Genomic DNA, 22,504 nt, shown 5'->3' on the forward strand with positions numbered 1-22,504 from the left:
AATATACCAATGTCACTGAACACTGGTCCCTGGTGGTTATGAAGCACATGTTCACGATGGACGACACAATGCCAATCTCGGCCAATCTTGTTAGAATTACACTCTTCCGCCTGTTGTGATATTTGCTCCCTTGCCACCAATACCCTTTTCTCCCACGCATAAAGTCTAGGGCTGTGGCTTTAAGTGAAGTGACTTAAAAACACTTAAAAAAGGTGTTAAACCACATGGGAGTAATGTGACTTCATGAGTTAGAGCTGCCTGGGTTAAAAAAATAAAATCAATATTAAAAGAAAAGCTCATAATTTCCTTCCAAACTCCTATAGTACCATTCCCTGAATTAATTAACATTAACAATCATTTTCTTTATCTTCTCTTATGGCGGTGTGTGTGTGTGTGTGTGTGTGTGTGTGTGTGTGTAAAATGGAATCACATGATACTCTTTTAGTTAGGATACAGGTTTGGCTCTTTAATAAAATCCCAAAATAACAGTGGCTCCCACAAGAGAGAAGTTTATGGAGTGAAATGGAAAGGAACAATCCATTTAAAAGTAGTCTAGGAGGTATGGACTTTCTACACTTCAGTGACACAAGCTCCTTCCGGGTCATTAGGCTGTCATCCCCAGGTATCTTGCTTATCTACAAGATTATCCCCATTTCTTCACTCCAACCCAAGGAGGGAGTGAAATCCAGGGGAAGGCATTTCCCTTGCTAAGAGCACAGCCGGGAGGTTGCATACGTCACATCTGTTCTTATCCCACTGGCCATAATTTAATCACAAAACATACTTCATTTTAGGGAAGCTGGAGAGAAGCTACCAGGGTTGTTGGGGTTCAGACAAGCCCAGGTTGCTTCCCAAAATCTCGAGTCTCAAGCATCCCAACCTTGATTTGTTGCTGTTGCCATCAGGTCATCTTCACTAGTAAAGGCTGAACCCAGATGACTGTGAGTCCTCAGGTTAGAGAATGACACAAAAAGGGTAGTAAAAATAAAGAGAAAGACTTACTGATTTAACTAAAATTTAAAAGTTCAGAACGGTAAAAAAAACAATACTATATCCAAGATAAAAGGCACATGGCATGCTGTGAAATGATTTGCAGTAGACAAGTGCAATTAATGATTTTGTAAAAGTATATTTATCTTAAAAAGAAAGGGTGGTTATTATATATTTTTAAGCAGGAAGTTATAAACAGTGTGTGCAATATAGCCTCATCCTAATAAAAATATCTCTATGAGTCATTTAAGATGCAAGTTACAAGTAATAGAAAATTCAATTTAAACTGACTTCAACAAGCAAATGAATTTGCTCATATAAGTAGAAACTCCAGACATAAGTTAGGTTTTGGTGTTATCTCAATTTAGCAACTCTGAAAGTTCCTTAAAAACCTAATTTTTTTTTTATATCTCTTTTCTGCCTTCTGAAGCATTTGCCTCTGCTGAAAGTGGGTCTGTGTTGTGTTGGCAAGCTGGCCACCAACAGCTTCCTGTTGTCCAAACACAGAGAAGGGATGAGTGTCTCTCTCTTGACCTTTTGGGGGAGCCTGGGCTTTGCTCTGATTGGACCATCTTGATCAAGTGCCTTTCTTGGTGGTCAAATGTATTGTATTGGCTTAGGTCTGGATTAGGTGCTGATCCCTGAAACAAACACCGTGGCAAGGGCCTAGGATTATCGTAATTTAGTTTAGCCAAATCAGGCTCCATAATGGAGGTAGATATGGGGTAAATCCCAAGAGATCTGCATGGATGTTCTACAATGGGATGGGGTGGAATGGATGTTGAGAAGCTCATTCTCACCACAGAAAAAAGGCTGGAAGGATGTACTGCAAAGTGCCCACAGTGCTTATATTCAAGTGGAGTTATGGGGGATTTTGATTTTTCTTAGTTATGCCTATCTGTTATTTTATGTTTTTGACAACAAACATATTACTTGAATAACTTTAAAAAGAAATGAGGCTATAAATATGAGGAGAAGTCGGTGTGTAACACTTGCAGTGTAATTAGCAGCTTGAGAGACTTAAAGCAGACATGTTGGCAAACAGGAAATATGAATTTTCAGAATGGAACCAACTGTGCCTTGCAGAAGCTTCTAACTGCAGTTCTCTTGCCTCTGTTACGAAATTGTGGTCATTTCTATAGATGTAACATGAGATTTTTGAAGGCTAGTCTGGCTCAAAACTGCCACTTCCAGTGGCTTGAATGTTTCCCTTATGCTGGGGTAGAGAAGCTTTTTAGCTTTCTCTGGAAGTGCTTTCTCTTGTCACCTTCAAACACCATGAAGTGGGTTCCAACCCCAGAAGGGGTGAAAGAGGGGAGGCCTTTGGTTCCTCCACTTCCCTCTTGGACAGAAGACGTGGAGTGTTCTTTCAGGAAGTGGTTACCACAAAAAAATCCCCGCTTTCTCTGAGGTCCTGCAGCTCTCTGCACTGGGAATCATAGGGTGACACTTGTTGCAGCCAGCCCAGAAGGAGCCCTAGATCTGAAGACTCAGGCGCCTGGGAGAATGTGAAGTGAGAGACTTCGCTTGATTCACTTCCATTAGAGCTGGGTATTGGGAGTTCTTCCCAGGATTCTTGGAGGAACTCCTGCTGGTCTTCCATATACTTTTTTCCTAGAAAAGAGAACCCATTTTTCCACGGGCATAAAAGACCTCTACTGGTAATGTAAGGTAAGGAGTTCTCATGTTTCTCAATATTATTTCTGCTTGAAATTGATTCTCCATTCTGCATTTTCAAAAACCTGATTTTATCTAATCATGCACTTCTGGAATTATCCCATTGTAATGGTAAACAGTCAATTGATATTTTGGTTTCATGATGAGAATTATACTTAAACAAAGGATGGAAATTTTCCAGTTTAAGTGGTCAAGGCACTCTGGTCTCAGTAGGAAAATACCCGTGGGAGAAGAAATGAGATCTGAAGGTTGATTTTGGATGGTTTTAAGGAGACATTCTGTGTTTCTCTTGGTAACATCATCTGTACCCCACCAGAATGGCAACCCCACTCAAAGAAGGACTTGGTTTGTCTTGTTCAGTGGGCATCCACAGCATCTAGAACAGTCAGAGGTACTCAACACATACCTAATAAATGGATAAATAGGAGGCTGGCCAGCTGGATGGATGAATGTTCCTTATTTTTTTAGAACATTGTCCCAATGAGAAGTTTTCTCTGACTCTTCTAGGAAGATTAGACTCCCTCCTCTGATTTCCATGGCACTTTGAATTAAAGCACTTAAATCATAGAATTGAAACTATTTGCTTAGACATCTATCTTTCCTAAAAGATTTTGAGCTCCACAAATGCCTTACTTCTCCATTTAACTAACTATAGACACCTCACACAACTCTATCACACAGCAGAAAAAAAAATACCATGGCTGAGTATCTCTCAGCTTGTGGGATATGCTTATTAAGTAGATCAGGATATTACATTAATTGGGGCCTCATTGTTTCTTCAATGGTGATACATTATTAACTTCTTTTTTTTTTTTTTTTAAAGATTTTATTTATTTATTTGTAAGAGAGAGAGAGTGAGAGCGAGCACAGGCAGACAGAGTGGAAGGCAGAGTCAGAGGGAGAAGCAGGCTCCCTGCGGAGCAAGGAGCCCGATGTGGGACTCGATCCCAGGACGCTGGGATCATGACCTGAGCCGAAGGCAGCTGCTTAACCAACTGAGCCACCCAGGCGTCCCACATTATTAACTTCTTACTATTTGCTTTTCATTGCTTCCAAGGGAACAAGCATCCTTCTATTTTCAGCTGTTATTTTAATACCTTTCTGTTGAACTGTAAGTACACTCAGTGGTTTCCATAGATTACATTTCCAGAATCAAATTATTCACTCCTGATGTTATATAAAGAGGCATCTTAATCTTACAAGCAAACCATCTCCAAGTGTTAAAATAGGATGCATAATTATTGGGAGGACCACCTAGAGATAACACACCCCTTCTTGGTTATATAAATTCTTACTGCTCTGGTCACACAAACTGAAGTCCCCTACAGGTCCCCACTCATTTTTGGCTCATCTCTTTTATTACCAATGGTCCTCTGTCTGAAGTCTGTTCTTCCTTCAGTAAGAACACTTACCTTCTGACCAGGTCAGATTTCTTTGGGGTCCAGGTACCACTCTAACAACTCTGAAAGAGCAAATGTCCTCATGAAGCTCCAGTCCTGGATCAGCCAGAAATAATATTCAATGTTTTGTGACCAGACATTTAGGAATTCAAGACATAGACTAAGTGACAATCACACTTTTAAGATCAGGGCAGTCTGACAATCTGAAACAAGGTAGACGCTCAGGTTAGGTAACATTGGCAATAACAATGGCAATAACCATGATGTAAGCCTGATTCTTTAGTGGACTTAGTGGGAGCCTGAGCCCATGGATGCAGATAGTTCAAGTGGCCAAGAGGTGGTGAAAAGGATGGTAAAAAAAATTATAATTTTATTGGAAGGTTATTTGAGTATGGAAACTAGTCTCACAAGATCAGAGTGACACAAATATTTATTTGTGGGGTACATACCACTGGGATGTGTACATCAACAATTGTACCCCTATCTCCCACTGGGTTTTTCATGCAAGAAAAAGAATAACTTCCCCGATCCTCTTATTGGGATACAGAGGGGAAAAAAAAAATCACCTTTGTCTAATCCTTTAACATTTCTTGCAGGGCTGGCTTCGTGATCATAAATTCTTTTAGTTTCTGTTTGTCCTGGAAGCTCTTCATCTCTCCTTTCATTCTGCATGATTGACTTGCTGGATAAAGTATCCCTGGCTGTATATTTTTCTCATTTAACACCCTGAATATATTATGCTAGTCCTTTCTGGCCTGCCAGGTCTCTGTGGCTAGGTCTGTTTCCAGTCTTATGTTTCTACCCTTGTAGGTTAAGGACCTCTTGTCCTGAGATGCTTTTAGGATTTTCTCTTTGTCTTTGAGATTTCCAAGATTCACTATTGTATGTTGAGGTGTTGACCTATTTTTATCGCTTTTAAGGAGGGAACTCTCTGTGTCTCCTGGGCTTGAGTGCCTGTTTCCTTCCCCCAGATTGGGGAAGTTCTCTGCTATAGTTTGCTCCAATATACCTTCTGCTCCTCTCTTTCCTCTTCTTCTGGGACCCCAATTATTCTAATATTGTTTCACTTTATAGTATCTCTTATCTCTTGAATTCTCCCCTCGTGATCCAGTAGTTGTTTATCTCTCTTTTCCCCAGCTTCTTTATTCTACCATCATTTGGTCTTCTTTATCACTAATTCTCTCTTCTGCCTCAATTATCCTAGAAGTTAGAGCCTCCATTTTTTATTGCATCTCACTAATATCTTTAGATTTCAACTTGATTAGATTTTAATTTTTTATTTTTTATTTTTATTTTTATTTTTTTTTAAAGATTTTATTTATTTATTTGACAGACAGAGATCACAAGCAGGCAGAGAGGCAGGCAGAGAGAGAGGAGGAAGCAGGCTCCCCGCTGAGCAGAGAGCCCGATGTGGGGCTCGATCCCAGGACTCCGAGACCACGACCCGAGCCGAAGGCAGCGGCCCAACCCACTGAGCCACCCAGGCGCCCCGATTTTAATTTTTTAATTTCTCCAGAAAGGGATTATCTAGTGCCATCTATGCTTTTTCCAAGCCCAGTTTTGTATCTTTATAATCATATTCTGAACTCTAATTCCAACATCTTACTTATACCCATACTAATTATGTCCCTGGCAGACAGGATTGCCTCTTGTTCTCTTTTTTGGGGTGAGTTTTTCCATCTTGTCATTCTGTCCAGAGAAGAATAAACGAACAAGAGAACAAAATGATAAAATAATAACAATGACCCCAGAGAAATATACACTAAACAAATCAGAAGAGACCAGAAACTGAAAAGAAAAAAAGAGAGAGAGAGAATATAATCAGACAGGTAAACTAGATTCTGAGTGCATTTTGGTCTAATTGTTAGAAGAAACTAGCTTTCAAAATTGTAAAGAAGGAAAGAAAGAAAGAAAGAAAGAAAGAAAGAAATATATTTCTCCCTCCCCCAATGAAGTAAGTTTCTTGAAAACAGAACCCTTATCTCATTCATCTCCACAGGCTCAGCATTTAGCACAGTGCTTGACACAAGGTGGGTACACGATACATAGTTATTGAATGAATGAATAAATGAGTGAATGTATGAATGGAGAAAATGGGATATGGACATGAATTTTAAAATTCTGATTATTCATTTTTTTGATCTTTCAAAAGTGGTTGGATGATAACACAGCTGAGGTTTTCAACATTAATATTTTTTTCACCAATATTTACAATGTAATTTCTATTGAAAAATACAAAATATAGTTATAAACAATGTTTGCCAAATAACATTAATAATAATAATATGCTTCTTATTTGGGAATAAGTCCATTAAATAAACAGATAAATATAATGGTCATACTTTAAGATTAGCACAAAGATAAATAGTGACATAGCCATTTGCTCTATAAATATGATTCAAAATTCTTTGCCATTTTTAAAAGGCCAATACAAATGCTAACAAAAATAATCAAGAACTTTAATAACTTGGCATAAGTGGACTTTCCTATGGAAAAATGCTAGTCTATCCATATGGTAATAGACTCTGCTATGGTCAGAGGCTTATATCCCTGCAAAGAAACTTTGTAAATATACAGGATTCTGAAAACTGAGATAAATCAATTATATAATAGTTAAGTAAAAGTTCAAGTTAATAATCAACTATGTGCTAAGTAAAAATTTACAAAGAAGGCAAAAGTTAAGGCATTCCATGGGTTTTACATTCTATTATAAATCAGAGTTTTCAGATAAAGAGAATCGACTTTGCATGACATATATAATCAAGTATAATTTATATTACTCAAAGGTACCTACTACGGATAAGAGTACTTGACAAGCAATGTATATTATACGTGGATTTCAAAACTAAGGGGGTTCTTTTTCATCCAGTGAAACAAATAACAGCCTGTAAAAAAGGTTAATAAGAATAGCTATAATTACATTGTACCTTAATTGGGGGAATTAGAATTAAATCTGACAGAAAGTTACAGCAATCCCCAATGCTGAGTCAGAGAGAGAAAGCTAAAGAGTTTCATGGAATCTGCTGATTTCAGATTTGCGAAGAATGTACTGATAAAACATTTGGTTTATGGCTAAAGCCAGGTGGGGTCTGCTGAGGCAGAAAGCGTGTGTGCTGTTGCTTGGGATGGGTCAACTATTTTAATTGTGCAAGAAAGAAATCCACTGACTATAGTATAGAGGATTTCCTGCCAGCAAAACGCACAATTCACTATGTTGGCAACTATTGTTGACTTATAAGCTTTAATAATGTTAAAGTGATACACAGGTAAATTAATTTTTGAAAAACTTAATAAATTCAATAATGTAACATTAAAATAGTTTCAGGAATGCCTGGGTGGCTCTCTCTTGTTTCCTCTCTCTCTCTCTCCCTGACAAATAAAGAAGGAAAGAAATCTTTAAAGCAAAGCAAATCAAATAGCTTCAGCGTATTTCAAGAAGAAATGCAAAACCAAGAGACCAGAGACAAAATCCTCTCAAATTCTGGGAAATAGCATTCACAGTGAATCACATGCTTAGCAACATATAGAACGTTGTTTGCTTTTTGTGGTTTATAGACATCATATTGACTTTTGGTGGCTGGAGAGATAGGGAGGAAGGGAGAAAAATACCATCTGTCTATTGACTTCTAGGTTAGTGTCAGGGGCTCTGACTGTGTAAGCTCCCTGATGTCAGAAACTTCTTGGTGTGTTTTGGATACTGATGGGTCTGCAACTCTTAGATCCACACTGGTGGGCACACATGTGCAGGGTTTATCCTGCTATCTGAAATTAAAGTGTTTCCATGAGACCTTTTTTTTTTTTTTAAATTTGATTTTATTTGTTTATTTGTCAGAGAGAAAGAGAGCACAAGAAGTGGGGAACAGCAAGCAGAGGGAGAAACAGGCTCCTCCCTGAGCAAGGAGACTGGTGGGGTCTGTTGAGGCAGGATCCCAGGACCCTGGGATCATGACCTGAGCCAAAGGCTGACCCTTAACCAACTGAGCCACCGAGATGTCTCCTTTTTTTTCTTTTTCTTTTTCTTTTTCTTTTTCTTTTTTTTTTTAAAGATTTTATTATTTATTAGAGAGAGAGAGAGAGAGAGTGCAAACAGGCAGAGGAGAAGAGAGAGGGGGGGAGAGAGAATCTCAAGCAGACCCTACAACTGAGCATGGAGCCCAATGAGGAGCTGGATCTCATGGCCCTGAGAACATGACATGAGCCAAAATCAAGATAGCTGCTTAACCAATTGAACCACCTAGGTGCCCCCCTCCCCCCATGAAAACATTTTGTAAGCCAAAATGGCATAAAGCAAAGAAGCAATTACCATTTATTTATATGGAGAAATTTGTGAACATTCCCAGATCCCAATATCAACTCCCATAGACTTTTCTGATCTCATAGGACCTAGTGGCTGCACAAAATAAATTGAGGTGAAGCTCATAGGCATAGTTCAAAAGTCTGGCAACCTAGAGCTGAGATGCTGAGCATGGTCCTGGGGAAGGACATGGGGTGAGGGGAGGGTCTCTTGCCGCTTGGGGTGCATACTGCCTCCATCCTGGCTCCAACAACTGTGGAAGGCTATTGTGGCTTTTTTTGTCATTTTTTTAATTAGTGAAAACAGGAACCAGTATAGGTCTTCGACAAAAGCAAAGTGGTGAAACATGAACTTTCGAAAATTGGATGATACCTCGAGCTGAAATTCACCAGCGGAGTGAATACATGTCTATGTGTTGAGACCACTACTTTTGTTCATAGTTAGTCCACGCCAGTGCAGAGAGGTCCATCTAAGCAGAATTGAATGACTCTTATTTTAGGCAGTGTGCTGGTGATATAATATAAATTAATTATTTAAGCTCATATGAAGATTAATGGAAATGTTGTTTGTTGTCTATGATATCAGTACAGGTAGTATTATTGTACAATGTTTTTCTGAAATCCTGGTATGGCTCTTTTGTCTATTTATATCTGCAGATACATCTAGCACAGTGAAATGTGTCATTAAATTGTGTCCTTTTTTGTTATCGTTGTTACTGTAAGGTTAGATCACACACAGTTACTATTATTTAATATAGAATGAAAAGAGCTTTGTCACTGTTCTTATGAGCTACCTTCTTTTCAATACTTTCTCCTTGAATATTTATTTGTATTCCAGGTTTGGGGATTTGTTTCACGTGGCTACCCTTGTTCATGGGCAGCCTTGTGTTTCAAAACCTCAAGTAAACATGCGCAAGTGCATTGTTTTTTAAGACGTGTGTTTTTACACATTAAGTAGCTCAGAAAAGGCAAGGTTTTTGTAAAGCAAGGTGTCAGGTCTCTGGATTAATGAATCCTATGAGTGCTTAGAAGAACACCTGTAGATAAAAATTTTGGTCAGAAAAAGAGTGGGGAAGGAAGCCGGAGAATTTCCCTCTATAAATAAAAAAGTGAGTTCAAACTCAAAAAGTTAACTGCCTGAAAAAGCACTCTGAAAGATGTGTGATTTTGCTGCCTTCAGAAATCACAGGATACACCTACAGAGCCTTTGTATCTCTTCTAGTTTCCACGTCACCTCCGTGAGCTGTTCTCAGATGATCAACAATCACAGCTAATATTTACTATGTGCTCTTTCTTGATATCAAGTGACTGGTGCTCGGCAGACACTGGTTTCCTCCCTTCCTTCCTGCCTGCTTTGAGGAGAATAACAGAGGAGATCACCAAAGCTTCCCAGACAGGAGTGATTTTTTAAAAAATAACCAAAGAAGTAAGATCACGATTAGAGCAGAGGGGAGGACATGTTTAAAGAGAGGAGGAGGGCATGTTTATTGTAGGAGAGGAGATCTGATCATCCAGGGAGGGTTTTAAGAGCAATTCTTTGAGTAGCCACTTCTTCTCATTGGCCTTCTGCCGGCAGCCACAGAGCATTTGAAATCATTTCTGAGCTTTGTTTTCAGTGGATGGTCCTTTCCACTGGCGGTATAGTCAGATACTGGCCCAAAGCCTGGCCCACACTACTCAACAGACCATGAGCACCCAAGAAGGAAAGGCCCTCCTTCCTCTCAGAGATCTTCCTTCCTTCAGAAATTCCCAGGTGGAGGTTCTGGGGAGAGCCTGGGTGGACCCATGGGAGAGTCTGAGCCCTTCTCAGTGAGCTGGAAGCTGGTCGCTAGGAGCTGCTTTTTCCTGCTGGAACAGTCTGCTCTGGCTGCCGAAACAAAATACCACAGACAAAGTGGCTTAAACCACGGAAATGTATTTCCTCACAGTTTTGGACGCTGGGAGTCCATGATCAAGGGGTCAGCAGGGTTGGTTTTCTCTGTGGTCGCCCCTTTGCTGTCTCTTCACATGGTCTTTTCTCTGTGCATATACATCTGTAGGGTCTGTGTGTGTCCAAATCTCCCTTTCTTATAAAGATGTAAGGGCACCAGTCAGATGAAATTACAGCCCACCATAATGGCCCCATTTGAACTTAATCACCTCTTTAAAGACTCTGTCTCCAAATACAGTCCCATTCTGAAGTTCTGGGGCTTAGGGTTTCGACATGTGAATTTTGGAAAGGGCATGATTCAGACCATAATACCTAAGTCTTTTTTTCTTTTGTCTTTTCTTTTTAAAGAAGAATTCAATTTACCTGCACCAGTAAGGTCTTGTTGGGAAAAAACTCAACAAACAATAGCCAAATGTCATTTCAGAAATCAGAAGAATTAGGTTGGAAGCCAGACTTCACCATTAAGCAGTAACACCCTGAGAGGAAGTTGTGGGGAGTCTGTCACAAGCTTTAGGTATCGTCCTTCCCTGATGTGGGGCACCTGGCCTCGGGGGTTTAGAGAATGACCGCTGCAGGTGGACTGCCTGGTCCAAGCTCCAGTATCACTGTCACCAGCTCATTAACCCTGAATGGCTTCCTTCCCACCTCTATATCTCACTTTTCTTTTGGGAAAAATGTGAAAAAAGATTATTGGGCTTGGTGTGCAGATTAAAGAAGTCAGCTCCCCCCAGAGCCATCTCATAGTGAGCAGTCAGCATGGATATCTACCGTTGTATTCTGTTTGTGTCTTTACCCTCTTCCTATCTCCCTTCCAGATTCTTCCCTCACATTAGCACCCATCCAACGTTCTCTTGGTTTTCTTCGAAAGTGGGGTGTCTGTTCAGGAATGGTTGCCCTCAGAGGTAAGAGTGGGGGAGATCGCCCAGCTCAGTGACCCTGGACTCACAAGGTAGGCAGTGCCCTTCCATGGAAGGTATCTGACTCCCTGGACCCTGCTGTGGACTAGCGTGGGGGCACACCCTGGAGAAGAAGAATGTGCTGCCACCCATTCATTAGCTCCCTGGGGAAATGGCTCCAAGTACACATGCTGTTGGAGGGCCCCTAGCACCTTCTTTTCATACCGATCTGAAGACGAGCAAAGACCGACCAGATGAGCAAAACCAAGGCCACCTAGTTAGAGGTTGCGAGAGCAAGGGAGTGAACCCCAGTCACTTGCTTTTTAACAAAGCCTCAGAGGCAGGCAGAGGAATGGGGGAGCTTAGTGTGGACATGGGAGGCTACAGGTGTGCCCTAATGGGAGCCTGGGGAAGCTAGAGGAGGGCTAACTAGAAGTGGGGTGTCTTTGTGACTGGGTGGGGGGACATATTTGACTCTCTCTGGTTGGTCCTAAGTTGGAAGCAGGGACAAAAATTAGGGAAGCTGCCAATCATTAATAAAGTCCTGACTGTTTGGGGCCAGTTATTACAGAGGCTGTTGTCTGGCTACCTGGAAGGTCACAAGAGACACCTGTTACTGTGGGCGGGGGCTTGGTTTCCTGGCAGGTTGCTACAGGCTGTGGATCAGCATTTAATTTTTATACATGGGTTGACCATATGTGTTCATATATTCACTTTCCCACCAAGGGTAGCATGTTGCCCTCAGGGGTTTGCCATAAGTCGGACTCTTTGGAACCCATTGTTTCCCTGCTTTTATTAGGCGCCCATCCCGCCACCCCCACCCCCATGCTTCCAGCAGGATTTTTGTAGGGAGTGGTGGCAGCTGCTTCATCACAGCAGTTGTAGAACAACTTAGAAAACCCTTAGCTCCAGGGTTTTCTCTCAGAGCTGAAGCCAAAGGAACCTTTAGGGCTGGAGGAAAATAGGTATTTCCATTTTACAATTTCCAAAGAAAAAGACTCTAGGAATGAACCATGAGTAGAGAGAAGACATATAGAAGGGGACTTCTTATATGGCTTTTGTTGCCATGAGCTCTTGTTAGGCAATTATACCTCTGAGAAGGAATATGTATTTGAAGAATGGGAAATTCTGTCTGGCGGCATGATCCTGAATAAATAACTCATCTTTCTGAGTTCTCATAAATAAATTAAAGGCGATAAAACTTGCCCTTGTTGATTTTGCAGATTTGCAACTCTCTTGGCGATTTTATGTCCGCAAGAAGAATTCTAAGCCACTTGCTATGGTAGTAGTGTCTTCACTGTGTACATTTGTCCTGTGCCAGGCTTCCTGCTCTGTAGAGCTCCTATCAGACCCCACTGTGCAGGCAAGGGTGGGCATCTCATGTGTCCTCTTAACCTGTCGCATGGCTGCTCCTAATTTTAATCATGCAAGCTCCTTATTGAGTGCAAAGTGAATTTTTACTCTTGGAATGGAATGAAGGTCCTCCAAATTTGGTCCCGGACTTTGTCCTTAGTCCTCTGGATAAGCCCTCAGTCCCCCAAACTGGATCTGCTCATCTCTCCTGAAACTCCCAGGTTTTGCCCCAGCCTGGCTCTTCCCATTTTCTGTTGCTTGCAATCTGGACCTCTCCTCTTTTCTATCCACCTCACCCTGGGTCCTGCTTTCTTCGTTTTCAACCTTGAAAGGCTAGGTTTGAGCCTCAGCTCTTCCAAGAAGCTTTCTCTCACTGACTCCATGACCCTTTCTATTCTGAACAACCCCTCAACCCTGCTGGAGACACCCAACTTTATTGCTCATTTGGCCCGTTAAGTGAAACTACATGATGTTTCTGGTTATTATTACCTAGTTATATAGTATTCTATTTCTTCTGTTGGGTGAGAGGCTTCTGCATGTCAGCACCTGTGTTTTACCACCTGGTTAGCTCACCACTTAGGATATGCATCGTGTGTTTCAATGTGCAGTGAAGATCGGTAGAGTAGAATGATGTGACGATGTGCTGCATCGATCAGTCTGTTAAACATACTAGAAAGCCACAAAAACCAATTGTCTGAAAGCGTGTATTAGATCTGGAAATAGAGGGGTTTATTATAGTTGTAGCTACAGTAATTTGGGAGAAAAGAAGCTTGTAAAAATTTTTTTCAAAGGAAGCGCAATGGGAGTCTCTGATGCTCTGTGTAGGATTACAAGTTGTAGAACACAACAAGGCCAAGCCCCACTCATTGCTGTTGGGAATGTGCTGTGAAAGAGCCAGACAGGTGTGTAGGAATGATGGGGGTGGGGGACAGGCAGGAGCAGGGAAACCCTGCTGAGCAAAAACGAGGAATCCAACAGGGAAGCTGAAGACATGACTGAGGTTCTGGGCAGAATAGGGGATGGGAAGCAAGACTGAATAATGCAGGAACATAGCCCATCAGCTGGGTCAAACCCAACAACAGTGAGCTCGGGAATGAGCATTGTTGGGAGGCCCAGGCAGACAGGCAGGCTGTCACAATTGTGTAGCCTGCCAGCAGTGGCCTTCTAATTCAGGGACTCAGTGACTGGGTTTCAGGTCCTAGAGGGGACCTAGCAGGACAAGGCAGGCCCTGTCCTAGAGAGCTGGCAGTTCTATTCAAGCTCAGCCATGGAGGATAAGATGGGGACATTCTGGATCAAGGCAGGGCCAATCTTGTCTCAAGAATAAGGAAAAAGCCCAGAATCTCCTGGCCCAAGTTAAGATTTGGCTCTTGAGGATGTCAGTGAGGATGACTCTGTAGATAGAAAAGATGTGGAACTTGTAATCCCGCATGACTATGATGTAAGCAACCAAGGACCAGAGAAGCAAAGTGACTTTGATATCCACAATCACATTCCTAATTGGCCACAGACCTAGGCTTAAAGCCCAGTTCTTATGACTCCACCAGGCAGGGCAGAGTTCTAACTTACCAGGGTCTGTCTGCCATCTTCACTGGGGCCCTTGGTGTCTATGGTGGTGCCTTGAGGACAGTTACAGGAGTGTGCCCTGTGGATAAGCATTTTTTCTGTTGATTGTTGAAGGGTTCTGGTATAAGATTTTGACCAAAAATTCTGCAGCTAAAAGAAAGCGTGATGATTGAGTTTGACAATGACAATGACTATTCCCATTTCTATTCCTCTCTGGGGGCTGGAGAGAGAAGAATAAACGCATGGAGTTTGACTGCACAACAATGGCACAAAAATCCATCTAAACAGGAGAAATTCTCCACAAAGGGTGGACAACACAATATGCAGGGGGAGAACAGATGCCTTGGGCAAAGAATTTCATAAGGAGTTATGGCATCTCAGATTCTCGGCAAGCTGCAGCAGCTGTCTCCACGGTGATACACTTTTTAGGAAACCCATATGATATACTGGGCCTCTTCAGGGTCCACTCTATATCCTTTCAATGCTAGTGGCCGACCTAAAATAGTAGAGGGAAACCTATTTAAGCTAACTTAAATAATAGAGGGGTGTGTTATATTTTTAGAACCCCAGCACAGAAAATTCAGAGCATCTCAGCAGAATCAGAAATTCAGGAGCCCATGCTGTTCTTTCTCTGCCTTGCAAGGGCTTTTGGAGCCTTGCAGGGACTCTGTGGTTCCCTCTGGTTCTCTCTTACCTTTCTCGATCACTTTCTTCTACTCACCTACAAGCCAACATGACTGGCAGGCCAATCACTCAACATCACACTCAAACTCCTTTCTCTTGAGTCAGATTTTCAGTCATTCTTCAGTCAGATTTTTAAGAGGCAGACAGTGGTGGATTCAGCTCAGTGTCAGATGTGTACCCCTAGTTCCAATCAACTCTGATGAGGGAGGTGATGCAAAAGGTGATGAGGAATGAGTAAAGCCATAGTGGGAGGCAAAGGTTGGCATCTCTACAGTAGACTTTCAGAGACAGTGATCCTGAGATTTGGAGGATCGCCAGGCTGCAACACACAGCCACTTACCACTGTTTCTGCTTGAGGAGATCTAGTGTGTCTACTACCATTTCAGTGGTCACAGTCCCTCAGTAATCCCAAGATCCCAGAACCTTCCTGGAGGTGCAGTCTTCCAGCTTAACAACAGAAACAGTATTTCTACAAATGGGGTCCAGCTGACATTGAAAGCCAATGACACTGGCCAAAGAAGAACTCATAGCATGCATTTATTTGACCTTGCATTTGACATGAACATTCTTATAATGGTTGTGAGAGTGGGTTCTGGAGTTGTACTCTGAAATTCACATCCTGGCCCCTCTACCCAATAACCATATGGCCCCAAGCAGGTTACTTAGCCTCTTTAGGTCTATTTCCCCATCTGTAAAAAGTGCATAATAAAACCACTTTGTGGAAAATAAAACATGCCCCAGAGCTGGTGAGGAATATGCTCTAAAAACAGTTTTGATCCCTAGAAAGTACTGGGTAAATGTTACCTGTAACTGCTGTCATTTTGTTAATATCCTTGTCATGTCTTATGGACCCAAATGAATTCAGGACTCTGCATCAATGGCTTCCCCATATTCCTTACAGCTCTTGCCCTAATGTCTTCCCCAGACCCTTGCATGCGTTAAGTGTTAACAAGTACTTGGGTTCATCAACTGTGGCTCTGAGTCGAAAAAGTTCTCATAATCAAAGTTGGAAAAGGATGCACAAAGAATAAAACCTTGACCTGATTTTGAGCAATTTGCTGACTCCTGAGAGTACATCTTTCAAACTTTCCTTTTGTATGGTTGGAGTACGTGCTCCTCTCTTGAAATGAAGTGAAGAGCCCAGAATATTTCTCCAGTTTCTTTGATTCATGTCGATGCTGTCTGAAGTTGTTGTCTTCTATACAGAAAAAGGTGTAATGTATTCCTTGCAATTTCTGCTAGATCACAGAGCTGGAAAACCACACCAGAAGCTTTAAGATTCACTCTTCCTTTTTCTTTAATCCTGCAGGAGCCAAGTTGCCCTGAAAGATCATGAACTTGTCTTCTGAGCACTGCAACATATCAGATTGGCTGAGGCTGGAAGCAACGGTGAAGGCCTCTGTGTACACTGTTGCCTTCTTCTTTGCCACATCTGTCACTGTCATCATCGTCACAATAGTATCACAGAATTCGAAGCTGAAGAAAGAGGCCCGATACATCCTCCTGTGTCACCATTTGCTGTGCATCTCCTCCTACTGTGGCCTGGGGGTGGTATTCCAAGGGATGCGGGCTCTGCTGGCCAATAGTCCAGTGCTGATGTGCTGGGTGGTATTTGGGGTCCAGCTAAGTGTTGGAGAAGGGATCCTCTTCACCCTGGCCTTGATGGCTGTCAACACTTACCTGGCTATTTGCTGGCCTTTGAAATCTCTGGCCTTTGTAGATTCAGTTAAGTATAGGATTCTTACTGGGTCTTGGATAATCATTATATTCAAGAATGTTTGCTTATTCCTCATAGAGGGTACTAGCCCTCCTCAGGGTGCTGTTTTAAAATCTGAACCCCTTTGCCCTGTGATCTTGAATGGCTCTGCTGCCAGAGCCATTGGCATGGTTTTCCTTTTCCTTCTTCTGTCCATCATTCTTGTAAGTTACTCTCTGATCTACCAAGAAGGGAAACGGGCTGGCCATTTTAATAGATCAAATATCAAAGCAAGGAAAACAGTCCTTATTCATTTAGTGCAGATGGGTTTACATGTGATACCAACCCTGATATTCATAGGTTTGGGAAAGATGTGTGGGTTGTTTTTCTTTGTTTTAAATCTGGTGCTTTTTGGAGTCTTTGCATTTGCCCAATGTCTTAACCCTCTGATCTATGGGCTCTGGAATAAAGAGCTGCAAAGCAGATTGTACCGTTGGATGTGCTGTCAGTTGTGGTGTGGTCACATGATGACCAACAGAGAGACAGTTTAACCTGAAATTCAGCCACACTGAATCAATAACTCTAGCCCTAATGGATCATCAGCTATACTTGAGGACTTACTTTTTACTCAACCATATGAGTAAGTCAGAGTTATTCATCTGGCTTGCAAATTTTGCGGCTGTGTACATGGAATTGGCCTCTGTGAAATCACTTCATGTCTTTAATTTTAAACCCAGATCAACATTTTTAGCAGCATGTCCTACTGTGTCTTAGTAATGAGGCAGTTTTTGAGAATGCACTATTTTTTAAAAACTGAGAAACAGTCCATGGCTGATAGGAAAAGAAGAAGTTTGGCTGTTCCTTTATTATTAATTAGGAATAGGCTTGGCTACATGTAATAACAAAACAGAAACAAAATAACAATGACTTTTTTAAGGTTTGAGATTGTTCGTTTATTTCTGATGTAAAAGGAATCTGGAGGTAAACAATCCAGTCTTATACAGCAGCTTTGTAAGCAATGGGTTCATTCTCTTCTATTCTGCCATGATTACTATAATGCCTCATGACCCAAGATGGCTGTTAATGCTCCTGTCATCACATTCATAACTCCAGCCAACAGAAAGGAGGAAGGAGCAAAGGAGGGTTTATACCCTCCTTCTAAAGACTCTTTTTAGAAATTACACAAAACACTTTTTCTTATATTTAACTGACCAAAACTTAGTCCTATGGTTATGTGTGGCTTTAAGGGAGAGTGGGAATAAATTTTAGCTGGATAGTAGTGTCCCTAGCTAAAAATTGGGGTTCTTGATACTAAGAAAGGAAGGAAGAACAGTTATGAGGAGGCAAAGTTATTTCAGGGACCATTTTCCTCTCAACCAAAGAAAGTATAAAGAAAGACAATGGCTGGGTTATAATAAAAAAATATACTCTGCCTCTTTCAGTGTGGTACTTGGAGTTAACTTTTAAAAGTTCCAGAACACTTTAATTGTATTTTGTTAACAGTTCTCAAAGAAAATGGCATTAAGAAGAACATTGAATTGGTTTAAACATGGGAATTAACTCATGATTTAAATCTAAGCCATTTTGAAGCAGTAGTACAAAATAAAGTCCTTCATGGGAGTTTACATATGAGATTTCTTTAGATGAAACATCCACTTCTAAGTAAGTCAGGATTCAGTTCTAGAAACAGGAATCATTACTCTACGTACTTTAGACACATGGGTTTAATATGGGACTTAGATACTTACAAAGACACCAGCAGGGCTGGAGCAGTGGAAATCAGGAGCTACCACTTGTTGGTGTCAAAATCCCACAGGGATCTGGTGGTCTAGCTGCTGTTTCCACCATTGCTGCCCATGCCTCAGGCCCCTCTTAATGTAGTAAATTTGCAAAAGAAGGAGCAACTGGAAGATGGCCTCCTCTTCCTTTCATCTTTCAAATCTCAAGTGATTGCCTCTAACTGGTGAATCTCATCTGGCATTAAGACCCTACAAGCAAAGAAGTCTGGGAAATATAGTTCCTAGTTTCACAGGAACAGGAAGTTATCCCAAAGTGAGGGTGAAATGAGGATTGAAAGAGCCAATCCACGGGATCCACAATTATGACACTTAGCTTTATTTACAGGTGATAACAACAACAGGAGCAAAATAGTTGCTCAACACATTCACAGCTATTAAGTTCCTGACACTATGCAGGCCATTTTATATACATAAAATCAAATCCTCACAACAGGTATATAATATAGGTATTATTATTCCTGATTTAGAAATGAGAAAAACTAAGGCTTAGAAAGGCTGTTCAGGAGCTTAGGAGGACAGGAACTTCCCTTTCACATTTTCCATTTACATGACTTGGCCGAAGGTGTTCATTGAGAGCTGGACCAAATTTCATAAGAAAATTTCCCCTTTGCTTTGGGTATAGACTCCTGTCTTGTGGAACAGAGCCTCTTTTCACCCATTGTTTTGATTACACTTTCCCAGCCTTAGACCCTCACTTATTTTCAGATTCTAGTGCCTTCCATATCATGTCTAGACTCCATTTTGGCTTCAAGTCCTTCTTGCCTCTTCTCTGGGTGTTCATTGTGTCTTCTCTCTTCCTCCATCCTCAACTCTGAGATTTCAAAGCATGACCTTCTCTTTTGCAATATGAAAATCTCTCCAAGGCCAGAAAGACTGCCAGGGTTGATTACCTTTGTGTCCTGGCACTCGACACAGCGCCTGTAGATAGCAGGTGTACAAATGATGTAATGGACTCACTGGTCAGTAAGACATGCCCTTTTCACAAATTCCTTCCTCACAAAACCCAAGCTGTCTCTTTCTATTTATTGAAATATAAAATAATCTGAGTGCCAAGAGTAGAATAAAAACTCAAAAAATTTACCCAAATTAACTCAGTTATAAGCCCTAGGTCTAAAATACACCATTTAATTTATCCTTAAAGCTTTCCTTTTTTCCCCTTTTTTGGGGGTGAGGTGTTACATTTTTTTATTGAAGCATAATTAACATACAATGTTATATTATTTTTAAATGTACAGTACATTGACTTGACAATTTTATGCATTACTCAGTGCTCACCATGATAAGTATAGTTACCATCTGTCACTATATAACAATATTAAAATATTATTGACTATATTCCTTATGCTGTACTTTTCATCTCTGTGTCTTATTTATTTTATAGATGGAAGTTTGTACCTTTTAATCCCCTTCACCTGTTTCACTCATTCCCCCTACCAACCTCCCTCTGGTTTGTTCTCTGGATTTAAGAGTCTATCATAAATGACGTCAACAATAAACTTTCTCATGATGTATAAATCCTTTGCACTCATTAGAGAACTTTAAACTTGGACAAGATGTGCAAGGAAGAGAGGAAGTGGTGGCTAAAGTCACTTGAAATTTGTTGAGGGTTCTTGTAAGGTGTTTCTTTTGTCTATAGAGCTAGGCAATGATATTGAATTTAAAGTCAGAAAGGGTAGTGCTCGCTTCGGCAGCACATATACTAAAGTCAGAAAGGGTATAGGTTTGGGGGACATGTTCAGAGAACACACACTTTGCAAATAGCTCTGAAAATACACTACTTAAGGAAAAAATGTAAATTATTTCAAGATTCCTAAGTTCTTACCAACATTGCATTTTACCACAACAGCAACCATATTATTACTGCGTGAAACTATTTCTAACTTATCCATAGATATATTATATAAACATATATTGGCTAACTAAGAATGGACTTAGGAAAAGTCCCTAAAAGCAAGAACAGAAAGGTGGTTCATAATGCTTGTCATAAGAAAATGTTGAAAGAATCCAGGCCATTGTTCAGAAGCTCAGGATTATAAAATCAGCCACATTAGTGAATTTTAAGCACTTTTTTCCTCCCTGAAAATATTAAGGGCTATGGTTTGAACTGCCCTGCTGATGGCCAAGCAAAGATACATAAGCAATGGAGAGAAAACCACACATTTATCCCTGATGGAAGAGGGGAGAGGATGCCAGAGTGTTCTTATGAGCCAAGAGGAATGGTGGAATGATCTGACCTTGGGGTTGTCGGAAAAGGCTTGTCTTTAAAGGCTTCTTGCCAAAGGACAGAGGTCATCAGCCAAAAGAGGCTGGAATGTACCACTGGCTCAGAGGGTGAAGATGGGATAAGGAGCACCTGGCCAGAGGCAAGGATTGCCCAAGGGCCCAGCAGGAGTAACTTTGATTGAGGATTCCACAAAGCACTGTTGAAGAGAAACAATTATTGCTGGGAGACTGTCCCACCCAGAAGATGCAAGCATCGTCCTATATCTGCCTTTGGTAAGGATGATCTCTCCTGCCCCTTATATCTTCTTTCAGCTTCTACCTCTGCTAACCCTGCAGGAGTCACAGGCCCCCTGGGGGCTTGAGGGAAGCTGACTAGAAACCTTAATTCCCCCTTGAAATGTAGCAAAACACATTCACAGGTTCCAGGGATTAGGGCATCTTTGTGGAAGTAGTTGGTGTTACTTTGCCTACCACATTTGCTAAAATGAGATTGTTTTTTGGACCTCAAAAAGACCAAAGGACTTTTTATTATTTAAGAATGACCGGGGTGCCTGGGTGGCTCAGTGGGTTAAGCCTCTGCCTTCAGCTCAAGGTCATAATCTCAGGGTCCTGGAATTGAGCCCTGAATCAGGCTTTCTGCTCGGCAGGGAGCCTGCTTCCACTTCTTTGTCTGCCTGACTTTCTGCCTACTTGTGATCTCTCTCTCTCTGTCAAATAAATAAATCTTAAAAAAAAAAATGTCCAAAATGTTAATCCAAACTACAAAAAAATCCCACCTCACACCCATTTGGTTGGCTACTATCAAAAAACACAGAAAATGACAAATGTTCAAAAGGGTGTAGAGACATTGGAATCCTTGGGCACTGTTGGTGATTGTTAAATGGTGCAACCATAATAGAAGACAGATGGAAGTTTCTTCAAAACTGGACCACTGGATTGACCCAGCAATTCCAATGAATCCCATACTTTTGAAAGTAGAGTCTAGAAGAGATGTTTGCATGGTCATGGACATAGCACTATTCACAATAGCTAATAGGTGGGAGCAATCCAAATGCCCATTGATGGGTGAATGGGTAAAAAAAAGTAATCTATACATATGTTGGAATATCATTCAGCCTTCAAAAAAAAGGAAATCCCATCAAAACTACAACATGAATAAACATTGAAAACATTGTGCTAAGAGAAATAAGCCAGCCACAAAAAGACAAATGCTGTTTGATTCTACTTAATAAGACATATCTAAAGTAGTCAAATTCATAGAAACAGAGAATAAAGTGGTGATTAGTGGGGGGGGGGTGTTGCTAGGACTGGGAAGAGGGGGGAAATGGGAGTTGTTGTTTAATGGGTGTAAACTTTGAAATGAACTTTTTTTTTCAGATGATAAAGTTCTGGAGATCTGTTTTACAGAAATATGAATATACTTGATGTTTTCAAACTATACACTTAAAATGGCTCAGATGGTAATTTTAATGTTATGTGTTTTTTAGCAACAGGAAAAAAGAGTGATAGACATTTCTATAACATATACGCAGTATGGAAGGCTAAGTGTATGTGTGTGTAGAGAAATTTATATTTCTGTATATAAAGGTTTTATTTATTTGTTTGACAGAGAGAGACACACAGTGAGAATAGGAACACAAGCAGAGGGAGTGGGAGAGGGAGAAGAAGGCTTCCCACTGAGCAGGGAGCCTGATGCGGGGCTCGATCCCAGGACGCTGGGATCATGACCTGAGCCAAAGGCATATACTTAATGACTGAGCCACCCAGGCATCCCCATTTCTGCATATATACATGTATGGTTACAGGACCATTTTGGGGCAATTGAGTCTGGCATATTTCAATGAGTTAAGCTTAGATTGAGCCTAGTGGTGTCGTTGTAACTATAGTTTATGATGCATTAATGTTTTTTAAAATTCAGAAATATTGCTCAATCATTTGTATTATTGACTGAATGTTTGTGTCTCCTTAAAATTCCTATATTTAAAACTAATCTCCAA

General features: G+C 41.0%; 1 protein-coding gene across 2 annotated transcripts; it reads left to right on the forward strand.

Moving 5' to 3' along the window:
* Positions 1-2,393: 2,393 nt before the first annotated feature.
* On the forward strand, positions 2,394-19,607 carry LOC132012918 (delta-type opioid receptor-like). 2 transcript variants are annotated; one of them, XM_059392708.1, is made up of 2 exons: positions 2,394-2,661; positions 16,099-19,607. In XM_059392708.1, the coding sequence occupies exon 2, from the start codon at positions 16,122-16,124 to the stop codon at positions 17,034-17,036; it is 915 nt and encodes a 304-aa protein (XP_059248691.1). In that variant the 5' UTR covers positions 2,394-2,661; positions 16,099-16,121; the 3' UTR covers positions 17,037-19,607. The 2 variants fall into 2 exon arrangements, with proteins under 2 accessions (XP_059248691.1, XP_059248692.1); XM_059392709.1 differs by lacking the exon at positions 2,394-2,661 and adding an exon at positions 11,160-11,239.
* Positions 19,608-22,504: the final 2,897 nt, after the last annotated feature.

The sequence above is a fragment of the Mustela nigripes genome, chromosome 3, assembly GCF_022355385.1.
Source record: "Mustela nigripes isolate SB6536 chromosome 3, MUSNIG.SB6536, whole genome shotgun sequence".
NCBI classification, from domain to species: Eukaryota; Metazoa; Chordata; class Mammalia; order Carnivora; family Mustelidae; genus Mustela; species Mustela nigripes.

Excerpts from the sequence above, each read along its gene's own strand:
- LOC132012918 (XM_059392708.1), top strand. The coding sequence starts at position 16,122 with ATGAACTTGTCTTCTGAGCACTGCAACATATCAGATTGGCTGAGGCTG.